This window comes from Chironomus tepperi, unplaced genomic scaffold (genome assembly GCF_022539635.2).
Source record: "Chironomus tepperi strain 1889 unplaced genomic scaffold, CSIRO-AGI_Ctep_v1 contig_84, whole genome shotgun sequence".
Taxonomy (NCBI): domain Eukaryota; kingdom Metazoa; phylum Arthropoda; class Insecta; order Diptera; family Chironomidae; genus Chironomus; species Chironomus tepperi.
In genome coordinates, this window is record NW_027226206.1 from 442001 (window position 1) to 456016 (window position 14016).

General features: G+C 29.9%; 1 protein-coding gene across 4 annotated transcripts in view; it reads right to left on the reverse strand.

Moving 5' to 3' along the window:
- Positions 1 to 13861, reverse strand: part of nmo (serine/threonine-protein kinase nemo) — a 34444-nt gene extending 20583 nt beyond the window's left edge. For 2 of the 4 annotated variants that reach the window (XR_011543951.1, XM_070633960.1), the window contains exons 1-2: positions 12762 to 13859; positions 12608 to 12698 (exon numbers count right to left, since the gene is read on the reverse strand). Coding sequence is in view for 3 of the 4 variants with exons in the window: in XM_070633960.1 (XP_070490061.1) it covers positions 12608 to 12698; positions 12762 to 12852 (182 nt within the window). In the remaining variant the exon portion in view is untranslated. Of the gene's footprint in view, positions 1 to 12607; positions 12699 to 12761 lie in introns of all 4 variants that reach the window. The other 2 variants (XM_070633959.1, XM_070633958.1) reach the window with 2 other exon arrangements.
- Between the last annotated feature and the right edge of the window lie 155 nt (positions 13862 to 14016).

The window sequence follows — 14016 nt, forward strand, 5'->3', positions numbered from 1 at the left end:
CTCATGAATAAATAATCATTATTAATTATGATAACCGAAAAGAACAATTTATGTCATTTATTTGTCATTCATTAATCGTGGAAAATAAAATTATGGCAATAATCATGCACTGAAAATTGTGTTATGCTAATAGCTATTTTTCTTTCGTTATAGTTTATATTATCAACAATCGTTGGAAAATACCGAAACAATGAATAGCAAATCTAATAGCATTTTAATGTCATTCTCATTATTATTATTTTTATGTTCGGCGAAACTCTATTGTGAAAATTATTTATGCACAGCAACAGTAATGCCATGAAAAAGCATTAAGTCACTGTTATGATGAGGAACATTTAAGCTTGATAAGAGAAGTGTACGAATATGAATATATAAAAATTTTTGTTCATATACGTTTGCTGTAATGTACATGTTGTAACAGTAGCGTGAAAATGTATGGAAAAATATCGATTCTTAAATTTCATTCTCCCCTTTCGCAGTAATGATAGCAGTATTGTGATATAATTTAGGTCATTTGTCTGTTTGGCATTCTGCTTCTAGCATGACACAAGTTATACCAATGCAATGCACCTAGCCACAATTTTATGTCGCGAATGCACAAATTGAGTTGGTGTGACTAGAAACAGTGAAAAAGCACCCGAATCAGACTAGGATTTTCCTGGAATCGAGCCTGGGTCACTAGAGTCTGTAAGACTACGTCACTGCTGCGTTTTCTGCCCGTAACAAGTCCTGGTTAGATGTGATGTTAACATCGTGACAGTTGATAACACAGTTGCACACAAGTCCCCCTAGAGCCCCAGATAACCATCTAATCAAAATCTTCCCTCCATGCCCGATGAGGTATGATTCTAGTTTAAGACATATTGTAACGAAAAAAAGAATTTTTTATGACGCGCCATGAAAATAAAGTTAACAAAATTTTCCCACTGTAATTACGTGCCAATAATGTAGAAAGGCAAATAGAGCCTTTCTGTATTTCCGACAAAATGTTCTAAATTCAACACTTAACCTCATTTCTATATTTTTCCATGCTTTTTTCCACCATACCATAATGTACATTTTGTTTAAGTAGAAAAAGAGGAGTAAAAATTCATGTCGAAATCAAATAAATTTCAATCAACAAAAGATTTGTAAAAATTGTCAACGACAAGATATTGGGTACGGCTTATCGAACCTTGAAAAACAAACCATTTGACATGTGCAGAATATTCACATGATATTTTTTTTTTCGCAACATATCTTACGAATGAGACAAATGGAGACACTAAGAATCAAAAACAGAATTCAATTAGATTCACGTGAACAATTTTTTTCTCGATTATAATGAAGATTTCAATCACATTTTATATGTATCTTTTTTGCGTCATTTAGACACGATTTAGCGTAGGGTTTGTCACGTTTTGTAAGGATTGACTGCTATGAACATCATTTTAGACCCAAAAATATCTTAGATTTTATCCTCCCCAAAAAAAGCACGTGGCTTTAATTCAGTCACATAATATGATGACACTTCTGTCAATAGCCTGAAGTTAATGTATACAGATATATATAAAAAACTTGCTTTTTGCGCTTCGTTGATTGCCCTCCTGTGCTGTGTATAGATATGCATAAAAGACAACAACAATAATTAGTTGACTGGTAGGTAAATAAACTCTTTATTAGTATGGTATTATCATACGCGAGGTTGTTTCCATTACAACAACAGCTATGAGACATAATAATATTATTTTTTTAGTTCTTTTCTCATTTATACACAAAAAAAGTTCTTTTTGTATAAATTCTACTATAATATATGCGACTTGATTACGTTTTGTATAATTCTAACTTCCTCAATGCTCTTAACGTAGAATAACTAATGTAATAGCTTAGCAATGAATGCATAATGTTTCCGACAAGTCAATTTTTTTTGAGTCAAAAATAACTTTTTTTTATTCTTAAAAAATGTTATAAATAGATGAAGGTAAACGTCACTGAACATACGCAACCTCAAAGTCAAAAGAAATGCGTCATAAGCTTTCTCAATACAGAATAAGAACGAACCATATGATGAGAGAATGAGAGAAGAAAAAATAAGACTTATTTAACATTTTCATTTCAATATCATTTTCGTTGTTAAATAAGAAGAAAGGAAGTTACTAATGTTATGTACATACAAACGCACGCATGAGAGCTGATTTTTATCTCTTATTTTCTCTTATTTCGTCTTTTTAAATCGATACACGCACTGCACAAACTTGAGCTGCGAGTAATTTACTGCTAATTATCTATTGCTTCTCACTCATCAACTCTGTATGTTTATTTATCATTAATGTTGATGCTATTGTGCTAGTCACAACTTTGGGTTAACATTGTAAGAAATGTAGTAAATTAGATCAGAAACTTGTCAATAACACTGTTGTTTGGTATTATTATTGTTATGCTGCTTCTGTTAAACAAGTATTTATCTCACAATTCATTTCAGACAAGAGAAATTTCAACGAAATTGTACGTAAGGTAAAGAAAAGAAATAACAGTAAGAAACTGAATAATAAGAAGCAGGAACAAAAAAATTGTCAGTGGAATGATGATGACCTTCATACTCATGAGATTCTCACATAATATCTTATGCTGCTTTTTGGTGTTGATAATTTGCTATTGGTAATAAATCAAATAACATACAACATTCAGTGTACTGTATGTGATAAGGAGCTTAAGCTTTTTTTTTTATTTTACATCTTCAAGTCTCTTCTTTTCCTCTCCTCTCATTCACATTCGCCAGGTCACAAATTCATAATTATTACCGTAGGTTAGTTGATGCGATGTGAAAAAAAAAAAATTGTATACACACATTTATATTTCTTTTTTATACACACTGTTTATGTTGAAAGTCATCTGATTCACGTTGTGTGTATTATTTTTATACTTTTACATTATATGTATGATTTTTTTTTTTTTTTGTTGTTTTTACATTTATTCATCAAAATAAATGAACACTGACCCACAAAATAAATAAATAAGAAGATTTTGTGAGAAATTCGCATCTTGTAAGCGAATATTCATAGCAATAAAATTAAGAAATGATTCATGCCTCGTTGCAGAATGAGGTCTATTTCAAATCTTACTCTTGCCATTTGAAAAAAGACACTTTATATTTTTATAAATAGATATAGAAGCAAACGCAGTTTTTTTAAGTATGTAAAATTGAAAATAAATATTTTTAGATTATGCTGTTCGTTCCGTCAAGTTCAAGCCAAATGGCGATACAAATAAATATAATAATAAGCACAAAGAATTGTGTTGTGTCTCAGACGTCTTCCTTTCGAATTCACGTGTACATGATATTATTTTTCTCTTTGTCTTTTATAAACCTTAAAAGATCGATGACTGCTTTTCATCTTCATTACAAAAAAAAATAAAGAAAATTAAGTGAATGAGGAAATTGTGAGATGATGATCATCTGGATCATGAACGTATGTCAGTGTAAAATAAAAATTAATTTATTGTGTCAAGATGAAATGAATTGTGCAGAAAAATGAAACACTTATGAAGGTCAATGAATTTTTGATGGACTTAAATATTCTCACAAAACATTCCAAAAATGATGAAGAAAAGAGAACTTGATAAGTTTTGCGCTTTTTAAAGAATTAAAGATCATTTTGGTTTATTAACCTTACAAGTTGCCTTATACACATAAGGTAAATCAGCATCCAATACTGCTTCATTTACGACTTTAATCATCTCATTCTGATCAGTTCTTAATAAGCGCGTGTAATTTATTTCGCTCATCAATTTTTTCTCTTTTATCTTAAAACTCCAGTCATACGTGAAAAACCATCAGCGTTATTATAATATAAAAAAAAATAATTTAAAATTCAAATTTCATGTTTTTTGGATTTAAAAAACATTTTACATGCAAACTATTTTCAGAATATTTTTTTTATATAGCAAGCTTTTCAAGCTTCGTAATCACATCATTGAACTCAAAAGAAGTTCAAGTAATACAAGTTGGTTAATCGATCCATAAACTGGCACCAGGTCGGCGTGACTCTGACATAATATTGAATTTAAACCGAATCCGGCAACAAATTAGTAAACTGTCTTCCCAAATGGTACAAGTCGGCTAATTCATCCAAAATTCGACTTCAGATCGGCATGACTCTGGTATAGAACCGGAATCCGGCAACAAGTAAGAGTCAAACCCATCTGAATCCGGATTTTTGATCAATTAACCGACTATTGCTTTTCGGCAAGGCAATTGACGTCAAACGATATTGAACTAATGCAAAAATGGTAACGCATTGAAATCTTAAGCATATAAACTACCAGAAAAATCGTTTCGGATCTCTCTTTTTTTGTAAGTCTTGTCTAGTTTCCTTTTGTGTTAAATGTTCAACGAATTATTAATCATTTCTTGAACAATTGAACGTCGAAATGAGGGGAAAGAAAATATCAAAAAAAAAGTTTCAATAATCTAACATGTCGAAATAAGAAGATATCCTACAAAACTTTTTATGAATAATACAAGAGAAAAGAACCAGTTCTGAATATTTCAGCTTCAAAAGAACACGCATAATAACACTAAAATTAAACACAAAAAAATGATGAGAATAACGCGCTGCTTAAGATGTTCATTCTTTTATGAAAAAGCAACAAACAAAGTTAAAAGTAGAATGTAAAGTCATATATCATAGACATGAAAGAAGAACTTGTACTTAGAGTTCAGGAAGAGAAATATTTTGTGTGTCAATTACTCAATCATTTATTCAATACATTCATCTACAATCAATCAGTCACTATATCATGACTGACATAGTTGGAATATTAATTAAATATCTCCTCATCAAAAATTGTACGGGCTATAAAGGAAATTGAAATTATTCTAAAGAAATGTGAATATTAAGCTATGAACATGACGATATAAGTAAGGTTGAGAATATTAAAAATGCAACAAAAGAGGTTTGTGGTTTTTTTTGGAAAATAATATAACAAAAGTCCGAGAGAGAAGCACGTATGTAGTATTTAAGTTAATTTCGTCTATTCTCAATCACATGAATTGTTAGCATTTACTTTTCTTCTTTTCACTAATACCTTCAGACAATAGCAAAAGAAATCCACAAAAAAAAAAAAAATCTTTTATCTTAATAATTTTTCTACCATAAAAAATTGTTTTGCCAAGTGAGGAAAGTGTAACTGGAAGGAGAAAAATTGGCAACATAGCATTTTATGCTAATAAGATTTTCACTAAGCGAAAAGCTTATGGAAGTTTGTGAGGTGAAACCTTGAATACAGAGAAAAACAACACGAATGTTTTTCCTCGTTCATTCTAAAAAAATTATTTCATTTTTTTTCCTCTTTCATATTTTCACTGCCATATGATTAACGTAAAAATATACAATGTGTGAAAGACCAAATCCACTTTTCTCGACGATTGAATAAATCGTTATCGAGGACATAAATTTTCAATGAAAATAAAAAATTTCTTTTCCGGATTTATTTTTTACGTTTTGTAAGTCTAATAAAATAATCAATTAAATATTTTGGGGGCTGTTTGTAAGTGATGTCTTACATTTGAGTAAGCAGTGTCGCCAGTGGTTGAAAGGTTTGAGGGGAAAATTCTATTTTGATGAGAAGTTTCTTTGATTTGCTCAAAGTGTCGAAAATTATCAAAATTGACCAAAATATGATTCATCAGTTCCATATGCTTAGATAGACTTAGAACACCCTCTCAACTTCTAATTCCCCTCGTCCATACAATTAACTAAACTGAGTCCGAGACTACAATGGAATTCTTCGAAGATTCGACAAGGAAGTCTTGATTTTGGTTTCTAGAACCCTTACTCTCACCTTCGGTGTCTACATCAGTATCAACGTCCATGAATTCAAGGTTTAATGAGGTCTAATAATTCAGAGAATTTCAGTTTTGCATGATTAATGCAATTAAGATTCTAAAACTTGGATTTCAATAACAAACGTCATTGTCGAATGAACATTATTCTATTACATAAAAAGAATTCCTTGAAAAGCAAAGCTATAAAGCATATGTCTTACGTTAATTGACTTGAGAACTTCAAAAGAATCGAAAGATTTTTTATGTGTCTTAATATATAGCTACAGATATAAATAATTATTAGTTTCTATTGTATAGATTCTAAGAATGTGATGCACTTTGATGTGTTGTGTGCTATGATTATTTGCTAACTGTTTATGAAGGTCATAAATACGGCATAAATCAACGATAATTTCCAGACAATATTTTTTTTTTATCCTCACACTAACTTTATGATTCACTTTTATACGCTTCATGAAATGTAAAACTCATCAACTTTATGGATAGGATTTTTTTTTATTCAATTATATTCACATCCTTTTAATATGTCTTGTAGTCTGAATATGTATATATATTGAGTTTCACAGTAACAGCTGTGTGTTAATTTCAACGTGCTAAAATACCATTTTCAATTTGGATGAAATAGTCTCTCTTCGTTATGCGAACGAGAAAGGGAGATAGAAAAAAAAAAATTAAAAAAATAAGAAAGAAAGACAGAGTGACTGTCTGGAGAGGAAAGGAAAGGAAAAGAAAAGTATTGATTAAACTATAAAAAAAATCTATTTTTGGTATAAAATTTTACACAACAAAATAAAAAATAAATCTCGCTTAAAATACATATTTTAAAAAAAATTTAATATTCATCATTGTGCCATGGGGAAGAATATAGAGGATCAGGTAGAAGACAGTTTGCAAATACTAGGAACTAACAACAACATTGTACATACACACTCAAATACATTCAAACCACGATAGTCTATTGAACCCGAAAAAAAAATAATTTTTTTTTCTTCCCGTATATACATACACTTTATATTCGTACATTCATGGAAGAGAGAAGAAAAAAAAAAGCAGCCAGAATATATATGCGCAGTCGAGCAGTCAGATGATACGCAAACAAGGCAAATGCCGGATGAAAATAGATGGTGAAATATACAGGCTTGGCGTGCAAGCGGGAGAGACCCTTTTATTGCCACAGAATTATTGGGCAGAAACATTTACAGTTCTTTTTTTTTTCTTTTCTTCTCCTCTGCTTTTCTCATCATCATCGTCGATGCAAGCAAAGAATTTTTCATATTTGAGTTTATATACACACAATATAGTATAAATAATATAATATTAGGAATTTACTTTGTTGTTGATGAAAAACCTATTCTATTGGCCTTCGAGAATGCAGAGAATTTCTCTAATCTTCTTTTGTTGCCTGTTTGTTTCAAAAGGATTGAAAAGAAAAAGAATTTCCATTGCAAAATAGAACTTAAATCTCTGCAGACGGTATTATCCTTTAGGATAAACGATAGCTTAAAAAAAAGTAGGAGAGAATGAGACATAGAAGAAATATTGGAAGTTGTATTGTATTGAATTGAAATGTTCTTATGCATGCATTCGTACATGTATAAATAAAAATGATATTTTGCACCAGTTACATTCCTACAATTCTATCTACCTGCCTTAAGGCTATATTTCGAGAAGCATCAACATTTTCATATTAAAAGCTATTTCTTTATTCATTCCTAGGTCTTATTTTTATTATCGTCTGTACGGTTGAAAGACATAATCATTGGGAAGACGAATATAAAAAAAACCGCTCATTTTGCTTCTTCTGCAGCACTAAGAAAAGTGCATGTGTCGGTGCGATTCAATATACAAAGCAATAAAAAAAATTTCTGTTGTGTCTCTCACAAAAAAAAAAATATCAAAAACTTGTTTGTACACCTCAGTCAGGTAAAAATTATAATTCCCGATTTTATTTTTTGAAAAAGTTTTTTAGAAATAAAACAAAAAATTAAATTTTTGGACGAGTAGATGCACAAAAGGAACGAACCATAAAAAGAAACTTTTTAGAATGCATTAAGAGACTTAAGAATCTACTCCAGACGATGGCAAATTACTTCGAAATTCCTTTATTTTTTTATATTATTTGACATGTGAGCATGAGTGAGCCGAGTAATACAGAAAGAAAGAAAGAAAATATTTAATTAACCGCATCCGGCTTCTCCTTATAGTTCACATGCAAACTGTTGAGACAAAATAAAAGTGAATTTTATTATTTTTTTGCATAAAGGAACGTTTGGAAGTTACGGAACCCTGATAATAGCGTATTTAGAATCCCCTTCTGAATACGGCCATGATGTAAGCTATCATACCGGTGTTAAGCAACCTGATTCAGCCCTAACCAACGTTTCGCGGAACACCTGCGATGTTTCATGGAACAGCTGTGTCGCGATACATATGTAGATTACTAACCCCTTCCCTAATATCACCATAAGCCAAAATGTGTACTCTGTTACGTAATTCCCGCACGTCCCCTAACATATGATAGTTTTTACTTAGAAATCGTACAAGTTTAATCATTCCTTCATTCTCTCTTTTCTTATCCATCTATATCTCTTTCTATTTTTTGTGCTGCTCTAATAAGTTATTGAGTTTCTATTTTCATCTCAAGTCTATATGCTTTTAACTTCATTCATATCTGATTGAAAATATTGCAATAAAAAAAAAAATATATAAATTACCAACATAAATGGGTCAGAAGTAAGTTTGTTGATCTCATATCATAACATTTACTTTCATTATATGCCGATTTTTTTTTTTCAGCAGTAAGTACATGTACACACGAGTGTGTAGAGAAAAAGAGGAAAATAAAAATTGAATGTTCATCATACCTCAATAGCATGTATTAACACGTTGATTGATTGATAGCAGCAAGTCATGTACTTTTTAGGCGTCATGGAGGTGTGAGAGAGGTCGATATGACGGTAAAAATTATTTTGGACATGTCTAAGAATATTAAAATTATCCAATAATTAAGGTGTGAAAGATTAAAAGCATTGAAAATTTTTCTGTTCAAGTAATTAGCTACTTGTGGAAAAATTAATTAATTTATTTATTATTCTTTACCCCAAACATAAATAAACTTTAGCAGCTAAATCTTTCATATTAAATGGAAATTATGTTAACTCATATCTTCTTTCCACACACCCATTAGCTATGCAATGTGCTTTATACTATCTTTTCCTCACGCATAAAAACCACAGAAAATGATTTCATGGAAACAATGAGGCAAACATTTTAAAATTAATGACAAATTTTCACTCCATGAAATTCTTTAATTTTTTTTTTTCAGTTGTTTTCACATTAAGACAGGCAAACAAGGAAAAGAAATGAAATGGCATAAATTAAATTTTTTTTCTATTTGTTTTTTTGTTCGTCTTTCACAATTTATGCTGTTTGCGAGAATTAAGATTACAATGGGGAATGTAATTAAGACAAATATGCTTGATACGTTTCTATTTTCCACTGAGACATGATAAAATAAATAGCAGATAATTTCATAGAGATATGATTATAATCAAAAATTATGTGTCATATATATTTTCTCCAACATCCTTATGATGTTCACATGCTCTGAGTCTCATAGAAATGCAGACACACCAAAAAGAAGAAGATTGATATGCTTTATTGTACACATACAATCACATTGTAAGTGTATTACTACAGAGTGTATGGCTAATCCCCCATTCAAACTTTATCAATCATTTATGCTTTTGTCGAACAAACATGTACACAGTAAGCATTTATACATATATGTATATGTGTGATAATAAATAAATTGAGAGAGTTAAAGCTAAATAGTAAATTTCATTTCTTCATGCTGTTTGAACAATATTGTTATCAAAATCTATGAATTATTTGTGGTTTGTACATAAAGTCATGTTTCGTATTTTCCGCGACATACTTTAAGCCTCTTTTGTTCTTATGGAATGTTCGTAAGTTACGTAGCACTAGGAATTGTGTATTCAGACTCTCTGACCCCAATAGCAACGTTTTATAACAAAATCATGAACACAACTGTGGTACAACGGTTGTAACACGTCATCCCCTTCTCCCCTATGCGTTACGTACTTCAGATTGTTCCCCCTTACAGCTCTAGACATTAGGAATACAAATAAATTTACGATTATTCATTGTGTAATGAATTTAAGCAAATTTTTCTTATGCTTTTGTTTATTCAATTAGAAATTAAAATGCACTCCATATTTACATCATTTTACGTCCATTCACAAAACTATACGTTTAAGGAAGCATATTTTGTTCTTATCTGAATAAATTTCAATACAAATTATGACAACAAATATCCTTTACATTATGATAAATTGTGGCATATCGTATAAAAAAAAATATCATCACATTATCAAATAAAAAGTATGTCACAGCCTTTCTACATTTATGTACAGCTCAGATCCTTGTATATAAATTACCATAAAATTATTTACTCAAACGACACATGGAGTGAAGCAGAACTAAATGACATAGAAGCATTACAATTTTTGAATAGCATTAAAGTTAACTTAATGGCTGTACATAAAATATCATATTTTTTTCATTCTTGTTTAGTTCTTTTTATTTCCAATTCTTTAATTCCTATACCTTCTAGTCAATAAAAAGCCTTAATTGAGAATTGATGAAAATGGAAGAGAAGAGATAATTTTTAATTCATTTAGTGGAACCAAGAAACATCAATTTAATTTGAGAATTTAAGAAAAAAAAAATGTTTAAATGAATGCTGGAGTGGACTATAAAACATAATCATATTATACTTGAAAATGTATCAAAGTCTATCATCTATTTATAAAAAATTTATATTCAATGATGTATCAGACGATGATAAATGTTTACATCTTGGTAAATGATTTAATCCCTTTTAAAGTAGATTTAGTGGAGAAATCATAATAAAATGTTATATTGCCTGGCACCATCTTCAACCAAATGTTCCATTTTTTTTAACCTCTCTCTATCTCACTCACTCAGCCTTTTTGTACAGTCAAAATCGAAGTTCTTTATTTATTTCTCGTTAGCTCTTCATGTACCCATTTCAATATGAATAAATACAGATTGTCATGCTTCATTTTTTAAAGTTTTTTTTTTTTTTTAGTTCTCTCTTTCTATATTTCCATCAACAACAGGTTTTTGTATATGTACACACATCCCGAAATGAAGAAAAATGAACAAAAAACACAGAATATCCAGATTTTTAAACATTTGTTGTATTTCATTTCATCTGTGCCATAAAAACAGGCAGATGATTTTTGTATTCATTTAAAAATGTATAAGATGTTAAGGATTTCGTTTGTCTTCCTTTTTATGTCGCACATATACACGCACACATAATATCATGTTCATTTTTATGATTCTTTTATAAGAGATTTTTTAAGGATGTTTAAGGCTCCTTTTTTTGTAAGTAAAATAAGAATAGAAGAACTTTATATTTTCCTTTTTGCTTGAATGAACGATGGTAAACATGTTGGAGATGCATTTACTACACAGTCGGTGTATATATTTGTGCACTTTATTCTTTCATACCTTTAAGATTTACTTTAAAAGCAATTCATTCGTTCTCATCGTTAAATAAATTTTTATCGCTTTCTTGTATTATAAACTCCATTGGAGTGTGCTGGCAAAAAGAAGGTTACTTGCCACATTCAATTAACTCGACATAGCAATATTTATCATCAAAGGTATGTGAATATTCATGTTGTACCGTACAATGGATAAAATAAAAAAAAAAAGAGGAATAAAAATGTTCTTCGCCTTCGCCCTTTCTATACACACAGCGCGATGTTCGCAACGCACCGTTAAAATTCTAATTTTTATACTTATCTTGTCGGTATAAAATGTGAAAATTATTATCGCAATAAAGTTGTGTTTGTGTAAAATTTCATTGAACTTCCCAAAATAATATATGTATAGCAGCGTTTAGATTTTACTGAGAATGAAAAGTAATAGACTGTTTTGTGTCTAATGTTTGAATGTATTTAGATGCGTATAAATGTATTCCTTCAACAATACAGGAAAAAGCATAGTTTTTGTTTCGATTTTATAAAAAAAAATTTTTTTTGTTGCAAACATGTAGGGGAGGAAAACACAACACAGAAAGCAGGCATAAAGCATATAAAGGGAAATAATTTTTAACATCAACAGCAACGGTTTTTGTTCATTCATTTCTTCCCTCTACGCAAAAGAACTAAAATATAAAATAAAACCGTCTACTGAGCATAAAACACATCACATCAGGGCCCATTCATTGAACTCTGCTCTACGTAACGTACAGTAAATGTTGAAATCGATGCATGAACAAATAAAATAAAGTACACTTATGTGTGTATATGCGACATATTATAATGGGGAGGTTGAGTATAATAGGAGAAAAAAAAAATCTATTAACTGTAGGAGAGAAGAAGTTTGAATGAAAAATCTGGGAAAATTTTTTAATGAAATGTCTCACAATCATCACTAAACCCTTTTTTCCTATTCAATATTCAGTACTCTTTTATCCATACAATAGCAAACGGATATGTTGGATTAGAAAATGTTGTGACTGAGACGAGAAAAAAATGAAAACTTGAAATCATGAATAGATAATTAAATGAATCAATACACCCTGTAGTGTGTTTTACAATTACTGCAACGTTTCTAATCTCTCTATGCATAAATATGTAATTGAGAATGCATATTGACTGTAGTTTGATGACAAATAATGATCATAATTAAAATTATAATAAGCGTAAAAGTGAAACTTACCAAACAACACCGAAAGCACCGTAACCGATTGGTCGGTCAGGCTGTACGTCTTGAGGGATGTTTGGTGGCTGATAATAGGGAGCAGCTGCGGCTATGATAATAATTTTACATTAAATAATGTTCAATGAATTGAATGAATAATTTCTAAACTTACCCAAAACGGTTCCAGTGGCTGATTGAGCCACCCCTCCTCCTTGAAGTGACATCGAGACCCGCGATCTGTGACTAGGGCCAACTGCCGCCATCAGAAGCGCTGCTGACTGTTGTCCATAACCAAATAAACCCAGCTTTAAATTTTAATTCTCCTTTTTTTGGGTAAGAAACAGCTTTTTCCTTCTTTTTTCTCCTCTATGCAATTATGTCAAAAGAATTCTTTTGCGATAGAACTTGAGATATTACAGTGAAAATTGCTAATTGGTAGCACAAAAAGTTGTAATTCCCGGGTGTAAATATAAAAAAAGCCACAACAATAAAAATGAACTGTTATATTCCAATTTCTTTTTTTCTTCTAATTATTATTATTATTTTACTGATTGCTGATGTTACTACTTCTTTTTTTTTCTTCTCTGTAACTGCTTGTTGCTACTATTAACAATTGCTTTTCATTTTTTTTTCAACTCTTTTTTTTCTTATTTGATATTTTCGGAACTTTTTATTTTATATTTTTTCTCTTTACTGTGGCATATTATTATTTTAATCTCACTAAGTGTAATTCACTTGGCTGGAAAAAGCAGCTCTAAACATATACACAAAACGCACACACTAAAAGACTATCACAAAAAAATAATGTATTAAAGGTGGCTGGCTGGTTTTATAAAAATGTGAGCTGTAATTTTTTTTTTTCTTTTTTCTTTTTTCATAAAATATTGCAGAATTTTCGTCTTGTTACAATTTCCTTTTTGTTGTAAAAGTAATCCAATATTGATAGAATTTACATAAATCACACTTATAGATGCACACTATTAGATTTTTTTTCTTTTAAATTTAATTGCTTTGATAACTTTTTTCTTAATTTTAGTTACTGAAAAGTTTATGATGAAATTTTTATGTCTTCAACACGATTTTCTTTTGTGTTCTATGCCTTTACAACAGACAGAAATGGAATAATGCACTTTTTTTTCACGAAAGCAAATAGAAAAACTTTACAAATTTTCATGTAATTTCCAAGTAAAATTAAAACTAAATTTGTTTAAAAAATTAAATTTTTTAAATTCTTTCCTTTTTTTCATCTATTAAATTACTTATACGAGTTTAAACCATCTGTAAGTTCCTTTTTGTTAAAAGTGAAATTTTTTTCTGTCTAATTTCTTTTCAATTTTTCCATAAAATAATTAAAATTTTGAAAAAGAAATGAAGAACTAGTTTTTACACTTGTTTAATGTCTCACAGATGGAAAATAACTAAGTTCA